At 44.8% G+C, this 25,513-nt stretch overlaps 1 protein-coding gene across 3 annotated transcripts in view; it reads right to left on the bottom strand.

Annotated features, from left to right (window-relative positions):
- DCUN1D1 (defective in cullin neddylation 1 domain containing 1) overlaps positions 1–22,791 on the bottom strand; it is a 73,854-nt gene extending 51,063 nt beyond the window's left edge. The window contains exons 1-3 of one of the 3 annotated variants that reach the window (XM_029615795.1): positions 22,516–22,791; positions 17,847–18,063; positions 411–579 (exon numbers count right to left, since the gene is read on the bottom strand). In XM_029615795.1, coding sequence (XP_029471655.1) covers positions 411–579; positions 17,847–18,021 — 344 coding nt within the window. In that variant the 5' untranslated portion in view covers positions 18,022–18,063; positions 22,516–22,791. Of the gene's footprint in view, positions 1–410; positions 580–17,846; positions 18,064–22,247; positions 22,272–22,515 lie in introns of those variants that run through there. The other 2 variants (XM_029615793.1, XM_029615794.1) reach the window with 2 other exon arrangements.
- Positions 22,792–25,513: the final 2,722 nt, after the last annotated feature.

The following is a 25,513-nucleotide window of genomic DNA, read 5'->3' as shown; positions in this document are numbered from 1 at the left end:
TGATTTTGTTAAAAATAAAATGTAAATGTTCTCATATGCTAGCGATCCCTCCCAGGGATGCCTTGAGGCTCCAACTTGCAAGGTAAGTAGTTTCTGGTTGGAGTCCCACCTCCGATATTTCTTTTTTAAGGGTGGAGTCCATGTCTGAAACAAGCCTATCAACCCCCTCTGTAGAATGAGTTACTAAGATTTTTCCCTATAGAAAGAGATTGGGAGAAAGCCTTAGTAAATTAAGCCCTATATCTTATTCCTGTTAGCGCAAATCACATTTTCCATGTGAAGTGGGGAACCCCGACATTTAAATGCTGTAAATGTCAGTTGGGAATCCCGTGTATGTGGATTTGTCAGGCACATCTAATGAAAACTACACTGCTTTTCTGGTTCTTGTAAATTTAGTATATCTCACTTACCCTAATTCTGTCATTCCATCCAGGAACTCCTGTTTTGAGAATTCACATTGCGTTGCTGCCCTGAATTTCCATGCAATGATTAGTACACTAATACTGGCTGGGTCCAGTGCCAAATCATCACAGAACTGCTGAATACCATCTATACCGATTTTATTTTCATCTTGAGGATCTATGGAAAACAATAACACTGCATGAAAAAGCCCAATGATTGCACAAATGACAGTCCCTCATTACACCCCATGTATGTGATACTGTTGTGTTCCTGTAGTCCAGGAACCCACCTCACAAGCGGGTAACTTAGCATACAGGAAGAAGTCTGGAACTCAAGATCCCAGATATCCCAGACCTGTGGTTTAAGCACGCCAGACTAAAGGACTCCAGTGACAGGCGCTGACAGAGCTACTGATAACATTGCTAGAAGACATCTTAGTGACATACTGTGAGGGCAATGTCTAAAGCCATATGCCAGTATAACACAGTGTGAGCAGTGTTTAGCTTGCCAGAGAACATAGTAAGCTGGACTCTGGCTATTCTTCTACAGACTTTATTATTTACAGGCAAATTAAACAACCGAAAGCCTGCTTACCTCAGCAGTGCTACAGACAGACATGCAGTAGTTTGGGAAGAAGTAAAGTCAATGAACCCGATTGTAGCTGAATTGAGGAGCTCCCCTCTCATGCCCACTAAATCCTCCTTTTTATCTTCTCTAAGCCTACGTGACTTGTGGTTTTTTGGCTTGCAAGGTCTATCACCTTTGTGCCTTGGCAACTAGAAAAAAAGTTGATCTGAAACATTTTTCATGTGTTGGGATCGGTGCCATGTTAGACAGCAATACAATAATGGCAGAGGAGGATGACTGCGAGCCTGCAGAGGTAGGCCTTAATCCTTATGTTGCACACTTTGAATTAAAGGAGAATCATTCAACCGAGTGGATTTCCAAAGTTGGCTCTGGCAGATAAAGGAAGACATGGCTGATATTAAAAAAGATCTCTTAAAGACGGATTTACAATTGGAGGTTGTCGATATTGGCAGGCATGTGGATGATTCTTAAGTGAAGGCCAATGAGCAGACCACCAATACCACACAATTGCAAGAATGTTGATGCTGTGAAGAAAGCCAACGCCAAGCTCCTCAAGAAGCTGGAAGACTTCGAGATCAGAATGCAACTCTGCAATTTATGTTTTAGAGGGATTCCTGAGTTGTCTGTCTTCAATGACTGCAGTCAAATTGTCAAAGATATTTGCAAGGTTATATTAGCAGCAGATGACGGCTTTGCAAATGATTACCACATTATGATTGACAGAGCACATCATTCACTAGTCCCACAGCAGCATAATCTCCCACGTGATATTATAGCATGCTTTCATAATTTTTCCATCAAAATGGGCACACTGACTTAGAAAAGATAATGTGGAAATTTACACTGATCTTTCTCCTACCACCATTCGGAAGAAAAGAGACTTTAGAGATAACACCTTGATTCTAAGTAAAGAGAATCTCAGTTATAAATGGTTGTTTCCCTTTGGCCTGACCTTTACAATTAATGGGGTTGCCAGAGGGTTAAGAAAAGAATCAGAAGCTGCAGCCATATTCCAAGTGATAGGGATTCAGGTAAATTAACTTCCAGTGTCTGCGCTACCTTCTGTACCCACAAAGAGAGATATATTAAAACTAGCAACTGTACCTGTTTTACGCCCAGGCGGCGAGCCTTTTTATTGGCACATATGCTCTTAAGTAATTTCATTTTAAATTATTAAAGAAAAAAGTTAGTACTTAAAGTTGCAGAAATTTAAATATTTTGAGCAGAATTTCCCTAGAAATTCACTGTAAGAGTGTCCCTTCCACAAACACACAGCCTCATACAGGCTCCCTTACTCTCTCGCACACACATCCCCTCATATAGGCTCCCTCTCTGAAACCCACACTCAAGCATCCCCCCCCCCCACCCTCTTACCTCCCATGCTCTCTCTCACACCCTCCCCAGCCCCCTCTTACCTCCCATGCTTTCTCACACCCTCCCCACACCAACCATGCTCTCTGTCACTCCCCTTCTCTCACACACTCACATTCTCTCTCTCACACCCTCCTGCTCTCTTCCACCCTCCCCGACACATTCTCTCTCACCAGCATGCCGCGGGACCCGTGCTGTTCGCAGCAAAGATGAAGGCCTGGCGTGCCGTTCACAGCACACAGGGGCCTTCCATTTTCGCCTTGAGCAGAAAATAGCAGCGGAAACCCCAGCATGCCGCGAATGGAGCGCATCCCGTGGCACACGCTCCATTCGCGGCTTAGATGAAGGCCCGGGCGCGCCGATTGCGGCACACGGGGGCCTTTTCTTTTCGCTGCGAATGGCGTGCCAGGCCTTGATCTTCGCCATGAACGGAGCGTGTGCCACGGGATGCGCTCCATTCGCGGAATGCCAGGGTCTCCTCTGCTATTTTCAGCGTGTCCCGCGATGGCCGCTGTCCTTCCAGTTTTGAATAGTCTCCCGGCGAGCAAGGAAATCGGCGAGGTGAGGGAGGAAATCTGCAGGACGGAGGAATTCTGCGCAAAATCTGCATTCTGCAGTAGCACAGAATTCTCCCAGGTGTTCCTCTTGTAACTGGTGTTGTGACATGGCTGCTGTATGGCGTGTTTGAGCCTCCAAGGCGGCCAGGGAGCCGTCTGCGCCATCTATCGGCAAGCTGGGGAACATGTGCGAGCACTGACGGACACACTACCAAGCCCGATATATTATAGATGGCAATGGTGAATGGTGAGTGCATTCAGGGGGAGAGGGGGGATTCTACAGACAGCAACTTGACTGCAAGCTATTCCTATGGGAATGGTGCTCTCGTCTTCATTTTTTTTTTGGTGGCATTTCAACTTCAAGTGTGCCTTTGTTTGGCTATTAGTGACGACTGTTCTATTTAAACTGGATTTAGAGATGGAAGATTCTACATTTGTAGTCTACACTTTTTCTTTTTTTCCTGAAAGTTGAGGGGTGTGGCTCATTGATGCCGTTCCTCATGCAGGAGCAGGCCTGCTACAAGAGGAAAGCAGTGCATGGTTTGCTGGGAAGGGATGGGGGAATCTTGATGTTTTAGGTTGAGGAATGGTATTTTGATACTGCTGGGGTTTATTACTCGGGTTCCATTAACATGCTTATGTTTTCTTCTTCACTCACAGTTTACGTCTATGTTAATAACGACCGTATCATTAAACGTTAGGGGATTAAACTCCCCAATGAAGAGGCAGCTTCTATTTGAAGAGGCTGGGGTTTTTTTTTTTAAAAGGCCTCTATTCTTCTCATTCATAAAACATCTCAGAAAGAGAGATGAACATTTGATGTGCTCTAAATCATTCCTATTTGTTTTTTGCTTCAAGTATAGTCAAAAATAAGAATGGAGAGGGTGGGTATTTTGCTATTTAAAGAGTTAACTCCAGAGATAAAGGTGGTTACATGAGACATCGAGGGTAAGTATATTGTGTTACACTTGAGATTGTACTCTAAACTATTTACTATAGTTAATTTGTATGCTCCAAACAGATCAAGGGGGGGGGGTTTGTTTGTTTTTTTAATTTAGCATCTGAAGTTTTACCTTTTAGTGAGGGGGGGCATTTGATTGTGGGAAGGGGCTTCAATATAACTAGGTCTCCACAGGTAGATAACACTGCAGGAGGAGGTTTATACACTAGGTCTCCTCGACTTAAGCTTAAACGTTCTGCAGACAGATGGGGGGCCTTGCTGATATTTGAAGAGTGTTAAACCCATCTGGCCGTAATTACTCCTTTTTTTCTAAACCACATAATTCTCTCTCTCGTATTTATTTTTTTCTACTTGATAAATTCTTAGATTCTGGAATTAAAAGGGCTGAGATAGGTAAGACCATACGCTGGTTTGATTACTCTTTTACAATTGCTGATAAAAGGCAGAAGGTTCTGGAGACAATGATAGTTTGCTGAATGATTCAGACTTCTGTGTGCAAGTGTTAGAGGATATTCAGGAATTCTTACATTTTAATGATAAAGAGGGAACTTCTTCTGTAGTATTATGGGAATGTCTCAAAGAAGTTATCAGGGAGAAACTGATTTCCCCACACCTCATACAAGAAAAGAGAGATCGGAAAATTTAAAGTTGGTCTAGCTGCTAGACTCTAGCACATTCAATCAATAGGTTGGGACGGGCACATAAGAGGAACCCTGACCCAGATATTCTTCAGGAGTTGGAGACTATTAGACATTGTCTCCATCCTTTGGATGTAGAAAGTATCGCTCATCAGTAGGATCCTGTTGAACAGGATTTCTTAAAACATGGCAACAAGGCTCGTAAACTTCTGGCTAGGAGACTGAAAAATACATTTTTACAAAATCATATTGTCAAAATTAAAGGCAAGGATGGGAAATTTGCAACAGATAATGCAGACATTATAGATAGATCCCCTCATCAATGACAAGTGAAAAAGATGCCTACCTGGTGGATATCAGTCTCCCATCTCTTCCCATTGGAGTATCAATCTTCTGATAGAGATATTGTGGAGCTAGAGGTTCTACAAGTTATCAAAGGCCTCAAAATGGGCAAATCACCTGGCCTTGATGGGTTTTCTGATAAATTTTATAAACAATTTGCTTCTGCTTGCGAAAATGCTCGTGCACATGTTTAATATTCTCATTTCTCACTGCTCTTCCTCTTTAGATCTAATCTTGAGGGAATGACAGTCATTCACAAGATTGGTAGAGATGCTACACTGTGTGGCTACTATAGGTCCCTTTCTCTTCTTAATTTGGATCTAAAAATGTTGGCCAAAATGCTTGCTAAATCAGCTGAACAGTTTAGTACCCATGTTGATTCAGAAAGATCAATCAGGATTTATCCCTGGTCATTTTACATCCGATTATGACCACAGAATCATGAATTTAGTTTGGTGGGCCAAAAAAGAGCAGGAGGTGAGGGAAATTGAATGACGGAGATCTATGACCACGCCCCCACCTGACGTCACTGGGAGCTCCGGCGACGGTTGAAGAGCGCCTCACCATCAGGCGCAGCGCCGTGCGTCGCGCGCCGAAGGGGGCGCAACAAAGGGGCCCTCCCCTTTGTGCACCCCTTCGTGCAACCCTTGTGCTTGTAAAAAAAAAATAAAAATCTTTTATATTTTATTTAAACTTTATTCCATTTCTTTACCTTTTTTTTTTTCGCTTGTTAATAATTTTAATTAGAAATGTTCTTTGTATTAGACTATGGAAATTTATTTCCTGCTATTCTGTTTAATGTAAACCGGTATGATTTACATCGGATGTAAGAATGTCGGTATATAAAAATTAATAAATAAATAAATTTCCTTTCTAATACTTCCCAACATTCTGTTTGGTTTTTTTGACTGCCGCCGCACTCTGAACAGATTATGATGCCTAGATCTCTTTCCTGGGTGGTAGCTCCAAATATGGAACCTAACATTGTGTAACTCTAGCATAGGTTATTTTTCCCTATATGCATCACCTTGCACTTATCCACCTTAAATTTCATCTGCCATTTGGATGCCCAATTTTCCAGTCTCACAAGGTCTTCCTGCAATTTATCACAATCCGCTTGTGATTTAACTACTCTGAACAATTTTGTATCATCTGCAAATGTGATTACCTCACTTGTCGTATACCTTTCCAGATCATTTATAAATATATTGAAAAACATGGGTCCCAAAACAGATAGTTTATTCACTACATTTATTTTTGCCAGAGGGAGAGGTTGCCTTTAGGATCCCCGAGTGGGAATTGAATCCCAGCTTCCCTGGTTCAGGGCTCATTGCTCTGACCACTAGGCTATTACTCCAGTGAGATACTCCAGTGTCTGGGATGGCTGCAGATTGCTCTTGACCAAGTATATTACCCAACTAGTTCCTGTAGTCAGATCACCTTGCACTAGGCCTGAATACTTGCTTCCATGCTCTTAGCCCGAATTAGTCAATCGACTAAGTATGGGTGGACTAGAATGCCATCTCTCTCAATACAGCTGCTACTACCACCACCACCATGACCATGGAGAAGGTTCTGGGCGCAGTGGCTAAACCAAAATGTAGCACTTGAAACTGATAATGTCGCAGAAAATAGTTGATGCTCCAGCCAAATGGAAATATGCAGATATATCTCTGACAATCCTGAGATGTAAAACACTCCCCCGACTGTATTTATTTATTTAAAAGTTTTTATATACCATCATTAAGTTATTTACCATCATAATGGTTTACAATAGGGCATATATATAAAAAAAAAAAAAAGATCATACTTTACATAGAGGGTGCCATTATCTGGTAACAAATACACATTAAGTACTATTTGGTTTATGACATGGAATTTACATTGATGAAATTCTCATGGGAGAGTATATGTTTTGCTATTCAACCTGTCGGTTTGTTGACTACGATTATCTGAGGGATAAAATAATTTCCAGGTAGTATCTGGAGATTGTGTGCTGGGTGCTCTATATCCGCTTATCCTTATTTGCTTGCAGCGTTTTCTTTATCAAAAGCTTGTTTGAAGAGCCAGGTTTTGAGGTTTATTTTGAAAAGTTTATGATTTCTCTGAAGTCTTAGATCAAGGGGCATAGTGTTCCATAATATGGGACCGGCCAGAGACAGTGCACGTTCCCTAACCTGGGTTAGTCTTGTGGTTTTCACAGATGGAATGGTTAAGAGGGCTTTGTTTGCTGATCTTAAATTGTTATGTGGGACGTGTACTCGAAGTGCTGTGTTCAGCCATTCTGCTTTTTCGTCATGGATCAATTTGTGTATTGTGCAAAGTGCTTTGAAGTGAACTCTTTGTTCTATGGGTAGCCAATGTAGTTCGGCTAGTGTATCTGTGGTGTGATCTTTTTTTACTTTTTCCAGTGAGAATTCTAGCTGCGGAGTTTTGTAATATTTGCAGTGGTCTTATCATAGTGTAAGGTAAACCAAGTAGTAATGCACTGCAGTAGTCAGTGCTTGCAAATATCAGTGATTGAAGCACTGTGTGAAAGTTTGGCAGTGACAGTAATGGTTTAAGTTTTCTAAGTACCATAAGTTTAGCATACCCTTCTTTAACCTTTAGTGTTATGTGCTGTTTGAGGTTTAGCTCTGTGTCAATTATTACTCCGATACTGCCATTATCAGCGGGAACAAGTCACTCGCAAAAGCCAGTTGACTCCCTTGAGATCCAGGATGGGGCTAAGGAACCTTTCTTCTCGGGTACAATGAAATAAATGGAATGTCGACCCATCTTTTCTTGTGACATGGGCACTGGGGTCACAGCCCGCAGGCCAAGGAGTCTTGACAAAGTACACTCCACTGCCCGTCTCTTCTGCAGGGCGACACCACAAAAACGTTCCGAGGAACGCTGAGGAACTCCAGAACATAACCAATTCTTATCACCTCCAGAACCCACCAGTCTGATGTGATCTCGACCCACCTTCGACAAAAAAGGAGAGACAGGCAACCCCCTATCTCCTGTTCCTGGGGTTGGGTTAGCACACCCTCACTGAGGGAGTCGAGGGAGGCACCACCGTCTGGGCTGCCTAGGATGGTCTGCCTAGGATGAAGGACTGAGACCTAGGATGGGCTGCCTAGGATGAAGGACTGAGACCTACACAAAGGTCGAGCCCTCTGAGAAGCCGCTCCTCTGTAGAGTTGAAAATGTTTGAAACCCCTAGCACCACCTCCCACGCTGAACAACTTCGGCACCTGCTTTTAATCCTCTGGCAATCGATGATCCTAACCATTTATTGGACTTTTTTTTTTTTTTAAACACTCCCAAACAAGAGCGATCCTTTAAAAGGCAATTTCATAACATTAGACTTCGAAATTGTATCGGCTGACCAATTCCTCAGCTATAGCTGACGCCTAGCTGCTATCACTGAAGCCACCCTTCTGGCAGAAGTATGAGTATAGAGTCTGTCTCCGGCTGCGGGGGGAGAGGGCAAAGGCCTTCACCACCGCTTTCGGCTTCCTTCACCCGCTAGCCTCTCAGCTGTTTCTCTCTCTACAGCTAAGTCCACGCTGGAAAACCAGCTTCAGACCAAGGCACTCTACTGAGGGAGAGATCTGCAGATATCACCTCAGGAAAACTCGATTGAGAGAGGGACCATAAGATATCACCACAGGAAAGCGGGGCAAATTAATTTCCTTCTTTTCTCCTTTTAATTTTTTTTTTTTTTTAAAGCAATCCACAGTAGGGAAATGCACGTCCACCATCTGTTGGAGACGAAGAATACTGGCAGCTGATATCACTGTAGGGGTATATATAAAGTGACTTCAGCTTTGCTCCTTCTCCATCTGTTGGTAGAGGTGCATAACCCACTGGTGTGGATTAACGTCTGAATATTACGAAAATTTCAAATAGAAAAAAAAAAAGAAATGTAGTAGTTTACAAATAAGTAGTTTTAGCATACCTCTTGCTTTCTTCTAGTCTCATCTGGGGCCTTCCCTTTCCATCTAGACCCTGGTGTCTCAGGAGAAACACCCTGTAACCAGAATTCTCTTGTGACTATCTTAAGGTGGACCAGGCTAAATGCCTGATCCTGGACTTTTAAGGAGGTCTAATGTTCATGCATTTACAGCCACATAAGTAGTGATTTCTCCATATAAACCAGCTGCCTGAATAATAACCCCAACTCAATCCAGCTAGAAGTATATGTAGGTTTCTATAACGCAGATACTTTTAACTGGACTAAGGGGGAGACGTTCTCGGGGGCATGTTTAAGGCAGGAATGGAAAACATGTGTTGACTAGATTTCCAGAAAAAATCTGCCCACAAAAACAGCAAGTGTAAAGTCCATGGGTTCTCCATCCCCATGAGCAGTTTTCAAAGGGAAAGTATGTGCGTGCTTTTCCTGTGAAAATGAGGTAGAGAGGAGCTGCAGACTGCATGTAGGCAGACTTTTGGAAATTGCCCCATTATGCATATAAGCATTTCACCACAAATGAGTGGTCACGACAGCTGAATTCTGCACATTAAGGGGGGTCCACTTAACATGACAAGAGGAGCATGCCTAGTTTATATCTTTAGTGGTGTTAAGGCCAGGCTTACATTTACAAATCTTCTGGGGCACAGAGGCATACTAGCTGTCAAGATGCACAAAAAAACCCAACAGAAAACAGTACCCTTCACACACCAAGTCTTATCAGAACAGGAAGCACATCATATTTCTGGTAAGTACAGCTTTGAGACTTTTGAATTAGAATTTCCAATCCAGTTTGAAGCCCATTGTGTGATGTAAAAGAACAGATTACTGCCCTAGGAAAGCCCAGTTGCCATGACAGAGATGAATAGTTTAAACCAGTGGTTCTCAACCTTTTTTCTGTCGGGACACACCTGACAGATTGTTCTCACATGCATGACACACTGACCCATGATCGTCATGGGGCTAGATCTAAAAGTACAGTTTGCATCCACGGGAACCCCCCCTGACCCACAATAATGGATGTAAAGCAGGATTACAACATTCCCCATACAACTCACCCTACAAAAAAGATATTCTGGTTCTAGTGTCATCTCTGTAACAGCAACTCAAACTCCTTCTACTTCCAGGCTCAATAGCCCTACTTATGAAAAGATAGCAGTTTACCACCAATGCATGTCCTCTTGAGAAAACACAACAAATAAGATTGATACAAACGCTTACATGCTAGTAAAATATCTCATCTCGGTAACAGACACAGAACCGACCTAACATACTCCCAGGATCTGTAGTAATGCACATAAACTAATCCGCACACAGTTACACCTGTATTATGGAATACACTCAAACAGGAGCAACCCTATCTATGAAAAGGCAACACTACAAATATTAAATCAGGTCCTAAAAACCAATACACCTCTTATTAGGAAAACAGAACTAGCAAGCAGCTATAGATCCCCACACAGAAATAACTGTAAAACTATACTAATAAGCAGAATAAATGTTTCAAACAGCTATGAACAGAATAACATCCAACAATTAAAAACTCATAAAAACTATTAAAAATTCTCCAAACACCAATAAAATATTTCAAAAAAGCAGACACATCACATAATATTAAATAATTAAAAGGGCAGTCAATCAAGAAAAATAAACTTAAAAAGCCACCTTTACTTACCCCTACTCCTACTCCTCTTCCATGCAGGCCGTAGCACACAGCCGTGCCCATGTCTCTCACACACACACCATACCAGTCATGCCCCCATGACCAGTTTCTGTCTCTCACACACCAATCATCTCCCAAACAGTCTTTGACATACACACCAGTCACCTTCCTGAACAGTTTCTCTCATGCCATACACACACACAGGCTTCCCACTCCCGTGTTCTACTTACATATACAGGCTTCTCACTCTCATAATCACTTTCTCTGTCTCACACACACTCACCAGTTTCTCACTCCCATGCTTGTTCTCTCCACATGCACAGGCTTCTCATTCCCATAATCACTTTCTTTCTCTCTCACACACACAAACACATACCAGTCACCTGATCTCTCTCATGCATACACACACACACTTCCCACTCCCGTGTTCTTTCAGATATGCAGGCTTCTCACTCCCATGCTGTGTCTCACACACACCCAGTTTTCTCACTCCCATGCTCACTCTTCACATGCACAGGCTTCTCATTCCCATAATCACTCTCTCTGTTACACACACATATAAACACACACCAGTCTCTCTCTCATTTCCATGCTCGCTCTCCACTGCACAGGCTTCTCATTCCCTGAATCACATTCTTTCTCTCACATTCACACACACAAGTCTCTTTCTCTCACACACACAGTCACCTTACCAACCAGTCTCTCTCTCATGCATGCACACACACACAGGCTTCCCACTCCCATGCTCTCTCTCACATAATCAGGCTTCTCACTCCCATGCTTTCTTTCACACACACCCCCACAACACCATGCTTTCTCACATACCCAGATTTCTCACTTCCATGCTTTTTCTCTTTTTCACACACACACACACACACACACACACACACACACACACATCAGTCACATCCCTGACTAATGTCTCTCACTTTCATATACACATCAGTTATCTCCTTGAGCAGTCACTTTCATTGTCTCTCACATATACACACACACATCAGCTCTCTGACCAGTTTCTCTCAGTCACACACATGCTCTCAATCAAATACATTCTCTAACTTACACACAGGCTCTCAATCACACACACATTCTCTCACTTACACACTGGCTGCTCCTCTCTCTTACTTCCTCTCCCCCCCCCCCCCCCGCCCCTCCCCGAGCACAAATGGTAGCTGCAGCAGCCTCCTCCTCCAGCTCCCGCAAGCCAAGAAAGAAGAATCCCATCGGCCGCAGGAGGCTCATGCTGCTGTCTCCTTTCTCGATTACCGGCTGCTTCAATTGCTCGGGGGCCGATGCTGCAGTCGCCACTGCTACTTTATCACACGGCACGGCTCTTTCTCCTTCCCGCGCACCATTTCCTGTTCCGGGTCACGGGGGGGCAGGCGCGGGAAGGCCAGCCGCGGGTGCCACAGCTTCTTTTAGCACTGCTGCCGCTCCCTCTGGGCTTGAACGTGCTGATAGCCCGGCGGCAACGGCAGCAGGAAAGAAAGGGCAGCGGGAGAGACCGGGAGCACGCAACACACCAGCCGGTGCTTGGCGACACACCGGTTGAGAAGCGCTGGTTTAAACAATTGACAGTTATCATTGATAGGAATGGTGGGTAAAAGGGAGATATGCACTACATGATGACTTCTAAGCTCACAACTAATACTGTTCTTAAACGGTACTGAGAAGGTTGCAGTTCCTCTACATATTTCTCCCAGCTACCTTTGATGTGGAGAAATGAAGATGCCATGAACCAGCAGGACTTCAGCTTCTGCCATCCCACATTCCTCTGACCAACAGGCCTGCTACAGGGGAGGTTTGAATTCTTCTCCCAGCTGCCTTAGCTGTGGATACTGTGGGTTAACCGGGGCTTTGGCTTCTGCCACATGTCCAGGAGAGCAGTACAGAACCACAAACTGGATTTGTCAACAAAACATTGCATTATTTCGTCAGCTTCCTTTACTTCCTATAGCCCTACCATGCTTCTTCTTGCCAATGCTCACCCTCCCCAACCTTCTTCCTTGTTGCGAGCCATTACAAACATCTACTGCCTCCTTATTCTACATTCTCCACCTCCACAGCCACTCTCTCTCATCCAGCTATCACCATTCTCCCTGAAAGTATATCATCCTTGTCACAGCTGTCACACCTCCACTTCTCACCTCCGTACTCTATCAGCCGGAGATATCAATCCCAATCCTAGCCCTTCAAGGCAACTCTCACCCTGTCTGCACACATCAACCTATTACCCTTCAAACTTATCCCTATCCCCCCCTCCTTTGCTCATGGAATGACCACTCAATTTCTAACAGGCCTGGTTACATTTACAACCTCTTCATCTCTAATTCTCTCCGTGATCTTGCTCTGTCTGAGACCTGGCTTTCCCCTGAGGACTCTGCTTCAGCTGCTACTCTCTGTCATGGAGATTATCTTTGCTCTCACACACATCACTCAGTAGCCTGCCTGCACTGGATGTGTCGGGCAACAACTCTTCCCCTTTTGCAGGTTTCAACCACTTCTCCCTCCTTAGTCCCACTCCCTTTCTTCCCACTTCATCATTCACCCCACTATCCCACTAGGCAACTGTCAGCTATTAACTCTGATATGCCTCTCTATTCCTCCTCCGCTAAGTTCTGGCTTTCCTTCTTCCTAATTCATCTGCCCATTCCCTTATTTTGGGGACTTTCATTTACATGTTGAGAACCCCTCTGATTCTTATGTCTCTAAACTATTAACCTTACTATTGCCACCACTCATCAGTACAGCCACTGCCTTGATGTGGTCCTTTCTGCCAGCTGCTCTCTCTCTCAGGCTTCTCCACCGCTCTTCTTTCTCTCTTTGACCACTATCTGACAACTTTCACACTTAATCACTCTCCCCTACAGTCCCATCCAGTCATCCCCAATACTTTAAGAATCTCCATGATACTGGCCCTTTCATACTCTTCACTATCTCATCTCTCCTCTCCTACCCCGACAAAGGAGTTTCTTGACAAGGCAGTTTCTTGTTCTGCTTTGGACCTCTCACCCCACCCCATCTTGTAAAGTGTACTAAACCCAACCTTGCCTCACTTCTAGAGTTTGTTTCCTACATTCCTGCATCTAGCTGCAGAACATTTCTGGCTAAACTCCCATTCCTATGCAAACTTCATACATTTCAAATTCATGTTCATCTCCTTCTAGTCTGCTACTGCACGCAACAAGCAGGCCTATGTCCATTTGACAAATGCCTTTGTCTTCAACATTAGTCATCCCTTTGCTGCACTAATGTCCCTCCTCCCAGCCCCTTTACTCTCTGCACAGACAACACATGACGTCATCCAAAACAAGGTTCACAAAATTAATCTAGTTCTCAACCAGGCATCTGCCACCTTCCCTCACTTCACTCTTCTCCCTTTTCTTAAATCACAGATAATGAAACTGCCCATCTTCTCTATTCCTCCTCTCTCACTTGGGGACTGATGTAATAAAATCTGCACTAAAATCTGAGTTAAATTTTAGTGCGGGTTTTACTTTATGCTGGCAGTAAAAAAAAACAAAAAAACTAGTGGTTCCATGGGATAAAGGAAGCTAACATAGAAATAGACCAGGAATTTAAAAAAAAATGTGCTTTTTAAAACTTTACTCATTGGTCATTTGCATGACATTAAGAGAAAAATCTGTGCCAGGAAAACAGGTAGTTGGCAGAGCAGGGCATGATCCCCCTCCCTCTCACCCTAGTTGAAAAAAATAGCCACATTGAGTGGCAGATCTCCCTTCCTCTTTATTTTTCCCATATTCCAAAAACTAAAATAGCAGTGAGCCCTAAAGTGGGGCAAATTCCAAACCCTCCCCTACTCCCAGGGAACCCCAGCTGGAGGAGGAGAAAACCTTACCTCCCCCCCAAGCAGGGGGGGAGGTAAGGTTGAGTGACTGGTCAGCGGCCAGTTCATTGGCCGCTGACCGGTCACTCAACTGACAGCTGTCAGTGAAAGAACCAATCCCCTTTCAGAACTAAAAAATGCCCTTTCCTTTCTGAACATACTACCAAAACACATAACTACTCTTTCAACAACTTCTGCTTAGATTACTGCAAGCTGCTCTTCATAGATCTGCCACTGAACCATCTACATCCCTACGACTTATCTTGCCTTCCAATGTTATGACCACGTAACAGCTTCTCACTGGTTTCCCATCCGCCTCCAAATATAGTTCAAACTTCACTCTGCAGCTCCTCATTCCTTTCTTAGCTCTCCCTAGGTTTCTTCTTGAAAACCCTGTTCAATGAGCCAGCTGCGCTTATCTGTGTTTCTCCTCCTCCTCCACTGCCAACTCCCCACTCCACTCTTTCTACCTTGCTGCACTACATGCATGGAATAACTTATGCCCTCTTTGTGGCCACAGTTAAATCTTTCCTTAAAACCCACCTTTTTGAGGTTGCTTTTAAAATATTTAACCCTTCTTTCCCCGATCACAGCCTTATTTTAACTATCTACTGTAACAAATACATTTCCCAAAATAGCTTATTTGTTTCAATACTATATCTTAACTAGACTGCGTCTTATGTATACCTGCAGAAATCATCATCGTAGTAGTCATATTCCTTATATTGGGTTGTGATGAGTGCTATAGCACCACAAGAGACCATTGAAGTTTAAAACCTCTAATCACAGCAAGTGTTACTGCTTACTGCACCATGCACTGGACTAACAAAAGCGTTGCTTTTTATTTAATTAAACAGCAAAAAGGAAAGGAACTTTCTCCAACTCAAAAACAAATTGTTATGGACCGGTCTAGATGGGAATCTGTCTTTCCTCTTCTTTTGAAGCTTTACTGGTTACCTGTGAAGTTTTGTAAATTCACATTTCTTGTTTTCGCATTTAAGATCTTATGTGGAACCTGTCCACCGCATATGACTAATAAGTTATGTTGGAAACAGTCATCTAGAAATACGCGTTCTCGGTACTGTCAACTCCAACTTCCTTCAGTCAAAGTTTAATCGACATATTAAGCTACAGAGAACATAAGAACATGCCATACTGGGTCAGACCAAGGGTCCATTAAGCCCAGCATCCTGTTTCCAACAAGGGCCAATCCAGGCCATAAGAACATGGCAAGTGCCCAAAAACTAAGTCTATTCCATGTTACCATTGCTAGTAATAGCAGTGGCTATTTTCTAAGTCAACTCAATTAATAGCAGGTAATGGACTTCTCTTCCAAGAACTTATCCAATCCTTTTTTAAAACACAGCTATACTAACTGCACTAACCACATCCTCTGGCAACAAATTCCAGAGTTTAATTGTGCGTTGAGTGAAAAAGAACTTTCTCCGATTAGTTTTAAATGTGCCACATGCTAACTTCATGAAGTGCCCCCTAGTCCTTCTACTATCTGAAAGAATAAATAACCGATTCACATCTACCCGTTCTAGACCTCTAATGATTTTAAACACCTCTATCATATCCCCCCTCAGCCGTCTCTTCTCCAAGCTGAAAAGTCCTAACCTCTTTAGTCTTTCCTCATAGGGGAACTGTTCCATTCCCCTTATCATTTTGGTCACCCTTCTCTGTACCTTCTCCATCGCAATTATATCTTTTTTGAGATGGGCGACCAGAATTGTACACAGTATTCAAGGTGCGGTCTCACCATGGAGCGATAGAGGCATTATGACATTTTCCGTTTTATTCACCATTCCCTTTTTAATAATTCCCAACATTCTGTTTGGGTGCAGCATACTGCACCGACGATTTAAATGTGTTATCCACTATGACACCTAGATCTCTTTCTTGGGTTGTAGCAAATTATTCCTTATGACGATTCACAAGTTATGGAATGATTTCCCTTTGTCAATCACGGAGGAAAAAAAGATTTAATGCAGTTTCACCGCCAAGTAAAGACCTGGTGGATGATGACTGAGATAGGAACAGCCTAGCTTGTTTTAAGTAGCGGGTGCTGCAGCAATTTAGTCTTGGAGGGGCGGCACTGTCTGTGTATGAATGGATTTTTTGTTTAAGATGTTAGTTTTATATATTGTTTTATATTTCATGTATATTGCTTTGGAAGATTCTACTATAAAACCTGTAAAGCGATTTATACATTTTATTAAATAAATAAAATAAATAAAAATTCACAATAGTCCTATGTAATCACCACAAAGAGATTATTAATAACAGACAGGACTAGTCTTTCTTTGTACCTGCTGTTTGTTTTCTCCGTCCCACATACGAGCTGTACACATTGCAGTAAATGGCATGCTAAGGCACATGTGCTGCTTTCTAAACCAGGTTTAAGACAGCGAGTGGAGTAGATGTTTCTAAGAATAAAAGGCCCGACGAAGCCCATTTCTCCCTGGCATACTGCTGCTATACACATAAGGCAACCAAGAACTTGGATATGTAACTTCAGCCTGCAAAATGGTTTCTAAAATCCAGTTTGAATACATGATTATTACACTTGTTTCTATTATTTCCTCAGACTCACCATTCCACGGATGGCCCCACTATCTGTGATAAATAAAGCTGCAGTACTAACATTTATTTTTAGCCAATTCAGGTGGAAATTAAAACAATCAGTAAGATCCATTTTGAACCAATATGTAAAGATTTGGAAAGCTCCTCTTGTATAACCAGTCCCACCAATACAAATCTAAATACTCTAGATCACTGCTCTGCTAGAGACGAAGCAGACTTCTGGTGCTAAATCAGTTTCCTCTTGTCTTTCTCTGGCTATTTGATTTATAGGCCATCTTGGCTCAAATTTTTTTTGAGGCCGACCAGAAGTCCAGGTGGCAACTGCTATGCACTGTGGAGGAAAGTCCATCTGGTTCAATCCCCCAGTTGGGTCTTCTGGTTCCTGAATTGGCTGAGGGTGCCGTGGAAGCAGCGTCCACAGCCTCCGGAGCAGAGTGGAACAGTCAGAGTTATTGCTTAAAGATGACAACCGGTGGCCGGATTCAGGCCCATGATTGCCAGGTTTAGGGAATGAGCCCTGCGACATGGCCACTGGCCCAGGACTGCCACTGCAATGACCAGAGGCTAGGTATATTAGGAATGGGGGAGGGGAAGACATAAAATAGGGGAGAAAACCCCATGTGTTGCAAATAAAGGCTCATGGCACCACATCCCGGCTCTGATTGAGCTGGAAGTACAAAGGAGAATGGGGAAACTGCCAGGTCAAAAAATAAATAAATCATAAAATTAAAAAAAAAAACATTAGCGCATTCAGTTTCTGCAATGTCAGCAAGCAACAGGACTCGGAACAGATAGATGTCTTCAGATGATACCTTTCAACCCTGTGCTCCACGGTCCATCACAGTTGACTTCTCTCATGAAAGCATCAGATCAGCATACAAATTATTGTATATGCACTGTGTAACCTAAACATTGAAAGTTTGTGAAACTCACCTTTGTATCTGTTGTATAGCTGCTCTAACTTCTTTCTATCCAATGTTCCTTTAACACTTTCTCGTATATAAAGCTCGGGATTTTGGAAAAAATTGTCTGTGGCAACGTCTAACTTCCAGTCATTTTGAGATAGACAACTTACAGCAGTCTTTTCACTGGATTGTGTGAAGATCATAAACTGACGAACCTTGTCCTTCTGCGATGATTTCAACTTGTTCTGTTAGAAATAAAAGAGAAATATGCTTGCATTGCTTCAGCAACCAGAACATTCATAATGAGCAGATACCTTTTTCAGTGCACCAAAAAAAAAAACAAACCCATTAATGCTAACGGATTCTGTCAAACATATTGGTGACGTTCTCCATCCAATGGATCTTATTCAAAGAATTAGAAAGTATGAAATGAAACCAAGTGTAGAAAGCTGGACAAGGATTGTAGGGCACCCCGCCCCAGAAATGAAGGCTGCCAATTCATGATGATAACATGCCCAAACAGTGAGAGCCAGTGACTTCAGTGGCCTCTATACTTCTGTACTTTTCTTTGCTTTATTATGGAGAAGGCAAAGTACATTGTAAATACTAAAGGCTCTCTCTCTACAACTCAACAAAGCACCTTGAGTGGCACCCTAAGTACAGAGAGAATTTTGCAATGATTACGCCGCTACATACAGTGAATTCAAACCTTGCTTTTTGACTAGTGCAACAAGGAAGAAGTGAAAATCCTGATGAGGCTTGGATTTTCTAGCGCTTTTTGACTTTGACCCTACACCACCTTCCCCCACCACACCAAGACTGGACTGATCGGTCATCTTTTATGGATATTATTGTATGCCCCTTGTCAGATGGAGACAGACAGACATTCTCTTCTATAGTATTTTCAACCCTGGTTAAAATGCACTTAAAACAATATTCAACAGAAAAATAAAACCAGAGGTAAAAATAAAACAATTTAATGCTGATAATTTGTCCTCTCTCAAAAGGTCATCTGAAATATACCAGTTTGTAATTTTTTTGTATTTTTGCAGATCGAAAAACATTCAGATATAATCACAAGATAAAAAACACCAATATTTAAACTCCAAAAATGGCATTACAACTGGAAAATAAACTTGAAAAACAGGTAAGATATAAACCTCACTACCAGTTCAAATTTGGATTTTATTTCTAATTCAAAAATAAAAATGTGAATTTGTAGAACAGTTTTATCCAAATAGAATTCAAATGAGCTTTACAATGTAATTCAGGAATATTACCGCATGCAGGATGGCCAAGAGTATCACCTTTCTGGCACTTGGATTGTATGAAAGCTTCCAAAGAGAAAATAAGAAAAGGAACAATACTGGTACTATTACCACTACCCAATTACAGTTGGATATCCTGAGGCACAGAGATAAGGCATGCACAATATCACAAAGTTGGTGGGATAAGAGGATAAGGTTTCTTCTAACTCATAGTTCAGTGTTCGAACCACAAGACTGGTCCTCCTATTGACCTAACACAATTAGAATGCAGCACCAGCACTTTCTCTTATGCATTTTTTTCAGAGGATGGTTTGGGGTTATTTTTAAAATTATAGGCAGCATTCATAAATTATCTCAAGAAATGCACAAATGTATGCAGCTTTTTGAAGTGATTTAGTCGAAATACATTTTAATTTACAAGTGCTGGTCATCCAAGAAAAGGGGAAACCTTCCCACCGGTAAATGACTGCTACTGTTCTGCCTGCACCTCACATACAGGCCGAAACAGAACAGTGCGCTCTGACGGAGCGCACTGTTAACCTGTCATTGGACGCGCGTTTTCCCTTACCCCTTATTCAGTAAGGGGTGGAAAACGCGCATCCAACCCGCCAAACCTAATAGCGCCCTCAACATGCAAATGCATGTTGATGGCCCTATTAGGTATTCACGCGCAATTCAGAAAGTAAAATGTGCAGCCAAGCCGCACATTTTACTTTCAGAAATTAGCGCCTACCCAAAGGTAGGCGCTAATTTCTTCCGGCACCAGGAAAGTGCACAGAAAAGCAGTAAAAACTGCTTTTCTGTGCACCCTCCAACTTAATATCTTGGCGATATTAAGTCGGAGGTCCCGAAGAGTAAAAAAAAAGTTAAAAAAAAAAAAAGAGAAAAAAAAAATTTGAAGTCGGCCGGCTGCTGTTGGGTCGAAAACCGGACGCTCAATTTTGCCTGCGTCCGGTTTCCAAGCCCATGGCTGTCAGCGGGCTCGAGAACAGACGCCGGCAAAATTGAGCGTCGGCTGTCAAACCCGCTGACAGCTGCCGCTCCTTTTGCCCGTTTCTACCGTGGGCCTCATTTGCATACTGCATCGCGCGCACAGGCGAGTGGCCTGGGCGTCGCCCGCTCTCCCGCGGACTTTACTGAATCGGCCTGTAAACAAGGTAAATTCATGCTATGCTCAGTTACTGAATCATGATAAAAAGGGGAGGAACCTGCACACAGCAGCAGTTACTACCCTTAACAGAAGGCATGGGGATTACTACCCTTAACCAATTAACCTTGATGCTTTTGAAGCATCTCTGCGTTGATGGTGGGGGCAAAAAGGGGAACTGGATTCAGATGACAGCCAATGCTGGGCCCTGACATTTATGGTCTGGGGTAATGATATGAAGACATTAGGAAAAATCACAGGACTGCTTCTAGGGCCAAATCCAAAAGCAAAGCAGATTCAAGCAGCATTTCTGAATTATCAGAAAGGTTGCTCACCCCGTAAAAATCTTGCTAGCAGTAATTTTGTTATGGGCTTGACAGTTGCTCTGTTTTGATTGTTGATATTACTACACTTACCAGCGCTTGGGGGGTAACCTGCTCAGAACAGCATGCCAGTTACTCCCATAAGGCGTGGGGTAACCAGCATGCAGTGACATACTACCCTTAACAGAGACAGTGGGGCAGTGGTTGGTAGCAGACTGGATGGCCCTTTTTGTCTCTTTCTGCCATCATTACTATGTAAAAGCAAACAAAGACAATGCCTGGGCAAGAGCTAATTGATTCATTTCCAAATGGACAAATTCTGAAGCACATGAGGAGTAGGGTTGGTGGCTCTACTGAGATCTGTAATAAAGTTTTCAACGTAATCTGCTTTGAAGTACCGAAAAGCAACATGCAAATCAAACAGCAACATGCAAATCAAACAAATACATAAGAGTAGATGTAAATCCTGGGTTTTCAAAAGTTGAACAAAGAATGACAAGTCAGGAGATTGAAATAGCAATTGAGTAGAGAGTTCTGGATGCCCCTGCACCTACCTGTGCCTGCTCAAAGATACTAGAAAAGTGCTTCTTTGTTATAATAGTTAAGGATATTATCTAGTGTAAGGGTGTACTATGTCAATAAGAACATGCCATACTGGGTCAGACCAAGGGTCCATCAAGCCCAGCATCCTGTTTCCAACAGTGGCCAATCCAGGCCATAAGAACCTGGCAAGTACCCAAAAACTAAGTCTATTCCATGCTACTGTTGCTAGTAATAGCAGTGGCTTTTTTCTAAGTCAACTTAATTAATAGCAGGTAATGGACTTCTCCGCCAGGAACTTATCCAATCCTTTTTTAAACACAGCTACACTAACTGTATAACTTCTTCCTTTGGGCCAACAATAAAAGAAATTGTTCTGTTTTGTGCATATGGAAAAAATATTTTATAAATTAGATCTATAATTTTTCCATGTGCACAAAACAGAAAAGTTACCTTTATATTTTTTAGATCACAAGGAAGTAAGCATTGTCCTTGAATCCCTATTCATCAAGGATCCAATCTTACTTGGATAAGGAGCAATATCCTACAGGCTATCAAGCTTGTATGGTTGACAGCTGTGAGATGCCCATTGTACTAAGAATAAAGAAGTGTGATGACCACAGCTAGAAAAGCAGATGGAGGTCAAGCCTGTACAGCTGACTGCTGGGCTAGATCTTTAACTAGAGCAGCACAGACTGGGACAACAGGGCAAAGTAGGTGAATTTAACTGGACTTCATTTCTTGGGGCAGAATTAGACCATTCCAATGGTCATTTGGGGGCTCCCAGTCCCATAATCCATCCCATCTAGTAATTGAACAGGCAGGTCTGAAGTGAACCCAAACTTTGCATACAGTATTGTACACATTTAAGCAGTTTTTATATGGTACCATCTTTTACACGGGTTTAAAGGGGATATTTTTATGAGGTTTGCTTCTTTATGGTCAGTTAATCTAACTTTTTAAGCCCTTGCGGGTCATATTCGGTAAAGGCTCCTGCACCTCCCCACTCCAGTGCATCGAGAAAACAATTACTGGCGAAGACCCTGGATAAGACGAAATTCTCCTTAGAAATATCTGAAAGATGATCCCTTCCAATAAAGCCCCCCCCCACCCCCGCCACGATGCCCAGTCACTTCTCAATAAGGCGCGACCTGCTGCTGCCGCCGGCTCCTGCCGCTTCCTTGAGCCCACGCTGGCCGCTGCGGCACAGGCCCCGGCCGGCTCCCCGCCCTGGGTGTCAATCGCTGCGCGCCGCAGGCCGCCCACCTCCGGGAGCACGGGGCGAAGAGACGGTACGCAGGCCCCGGAGCCTACCAGGCAAAAGCCGGCGCGCCGCGAGTTGACCCCCCCGGACGCCCGCCCCGCTCCGGCCGCGGCGACGCCAAAGCTCCCCCCCCCCCCCTTCTCCTCCTCACGCACCGGCGAGGCCGGGCTCTGCCGCCGGCGAGTGCGAGGAAGCAGAGCGTCCGAGGCTCCTCCGCCGCCGCCGCCGGGGAGCGCGGGGAGGAACGAGGCCGAGTCCCGGGGCCGCTCGCACTCACCATGTTTGTGTCCAGGCCTCCCCGGCGGAGTCTGAGTGACGGCGGCTCGGCGCTCACTGGCTCTTCCGGCTCCGGCGCCTGCGCAGTGAGGCGGCCGGCGCGGGGCCGTGTGCGGGGCACGGGGAGGGAGGAGGAGGCCGTGTGCGGGGCACGGGGAGAAGAGGAGACCGTGTGCGGGGCACGGGGAGAGAGGAGGGGGGAGAAGAGGAGGCCGTGTGCGGGGCACGGGGAGAGAGGAGGAGGCCGTGTGCGGGGCACGGGGAGGGAGGAGGAGGCCGTGTGCGGGGCACGGGGAGAAGAGGAGACCGTGTGCGGGGCACGGGGAGAGAGGAGGGGGGAGAAGAGGAGGCCGTGTGCGGGGCACGGGGAGAGAGGAGGAGGGGAGACCTGAGCGGGGCACGGGGAGAAGAGGAGGCCGTGTGCGGGGCACGGGGAGAGAGGAGGGGGGAGAAGAGGAGGCCGTGAGCGGGGCAAAGGGGAGAGAGGAGGGGGGAGAAGAGGAGACCGTGTGCGGGGCACGGGAGAGAGGAGGAGGGGAGACCTGAGCGGAGCACGGGGAGAAGAGGAGGCCGTGTGCGGGGCACGGGGAGAAGAGGAGGAGGGGAGAAGAGGAGGCCGTGAGCGGGGCACGGGGAGGGAGGAGGGGGGAGAAGAGGAAGCCGTGAGCGGGGCACGGGGAGGGAGGAGGAGGGGAGGGGAGACCTGAGCGGGGCACGGGGAGAGAGGAGGGGGGAGAAGAGGAAGCCTTCTTCGGGACACGGGGAGAAGAGGAGGCCGTGAGCGGGGCACGGGGAGAGAAGTGGGGGCCTATGTGGGGAAAATTCTTAGATCTGCCCCTACCTCTACCACTTCCTCTAATATCTGAAGATGCTGCTGAGCCTAGGTCTGCACTAGGACCAGAGGTGCCTCCTTTCAATCCAGAAGATTTCACCCCCACTCTCTGCCCACCAGCCCCCTCTCATCCCAAGCCTTTGCCCACCAGCCCCCTGACCCCACCTTCTTCCCGACCTCTGCCAACCCTCCTCCAGACCCCCACCCCCTTCTCCCCCTTAACCTCTGCACCACATCACTCCTCTCTTTTCCTCCTTTGTGCATGTCATTCCCTCTCTCTCTCTCTCCCCAAATGGAGGCAGTCATGGCTCTATGCAGACTGAGCTGCCACTGCATGCACCTCTCTCCCACATTCTTCTTGCATCTGTGCATCACAAATTGACATAGGAGCCCTGTGAAACAATCCGAGGCAGGCTGCACCTCCCTGTCCCTCCTCTACCATGGCTGGGCTAGCCATTACAGTGTCTGGTAACCTTCTAACTGAATACTATGCAAAAAAGCAGAAATCTGAACTGACCAGCAACCATAGGCCATATGCCAGATACAGAGAAAAGGGAAAGGAGGGGACCATGTGCCGGGCACAGGGAGAAAGAGAGAGTGAGTGTGAGGCACAGGGAGAGAGGAGAGGACAGAGAGAACAAAGGGGGGGGGGGGAGGAGGAGACAGGTCCAAGGGTAGGGCATGAGGAGAGGTCACAAATGGGGCATGGAGAGGAAGTGGGGAGAGAGAGAGGTTTGAGTTTAGGCCATAGAGAGAGAGAGAGAGGCCATGTGGGGAGCACAGGAAGTTGACAGGGCAAGAAAAGGCCAAGTGCAGGGCATGGGGAGAGGAATGGAGATAGGGGCTATGAGTGGGGTACAGAGAAAAGAGGGGCATTGTGCAGGGCACGAAGAGAGAGAGAGAAGGCTGAGAGCAGGGCACGGCAGCAAGAGGGGAGAGAGAGGTCAAGTAAGGTGCATGGGAGAAGAGTGGACAGAGAAGCTAAGTGAGGGACATGGGGAAAGGAGGGGTGAGATAGGCCGTGTGTGGGAAGAATGGAGGAAGGAGGGGCCATGTGCAGAGGACAGGAGAAAGTAGGGCAGAGTGCAGGGCATGGGGAATGGGGCCATGCGCAGGGCATAGGGAGAAGGAGGAGGGAGCATATGCAGATGACCTAGGGGCCACGTGCAGGACCTGGAGATGAAGGAGAAGGGGCCATGCGCAGGGCATAGGGAGCCAAAGGTAATAAGGGCTGTGTGCAGGGTATGGAGAGAGGAAGGGAAAAAGTAGTCAAGTGCAGAGCAAGGGGAAAGGAGAGGAGAGAGGGTGTCTGTGCGGTGCATAGGAAGACAAAGGAAATAGGGGCTGTATGCAGGGCACACGGAGGAGGACGAGGACTATGTACGAGGTACAGGGAAGGGGGAGTACCATAACATCCACTTTGATCCCAGGGGAAAAGCTTGTTGAAGATTCCATTGATAGGGCTAATGCCTTTATGTGAGACCCAGGAAAGAATGTTCTCAGTAGCAGGTCCTACGATTTGTAACAGAATCCCAGATGAGCTAAGGGCAGTGCTTCCTATTAAAGTATTTAGGAAGAGAATAAAGGCATTAATGTTTCCTCACACATTTGGGAGTTGATTACAGACAGACGTACATGCATATGGGCTTAAAATGATCACGCGTGGGGTAGATTTGCATGCACTGCCTCCCTTGTCTGCAAATCTATCTCATGAATTTTCATTGTGGATATCCTGAAAAGCAGGCTTGTTTGTGACTCAAGGACTGGAGTTGGCCTAGTCCCTTTTTTAGAGGGATCAGAACCATGGAATTGTCTTCAACTGACTAATGGATGATTTGATGAGTCAATTAACTCTTTGAACCTTAATAACAACTAAAAAAAAAAAAAAGGAATCAGCTTGGTATCCAAACTTTTATACATGAAAATACAAATACTGTGAATATTGCAATCTGCTAAAACCAGCCAATAAATAGTAATTTTGCAAATAAAGTTGCAGAAAGATGTTGTACTTAACTTTTTACCATGTAGAGGTTGTATTAGCTTCT

The sequence above is a fragment of the Rhinatrema bivittatum genome, chromosome 9 (genome assembly GCF_901001135.1).
Source record: "Rhinatrema bivittatum chromosome 9, aRhiBiv1.1, whole genome shotgun sequence".
NCBI classification, from domain to species: domain Eukaryota; kingdom Metazoa; phylum Chordata; class Amphibia; order Gymnophiona; family Rhinatrematidae; genus Rhinatrema; species Rhinatrema bivittatum.
Note: the sequence above shows the minus strand (reverse complement) of the source record. Positions and strands in the feature narration are given on the sequence as shown.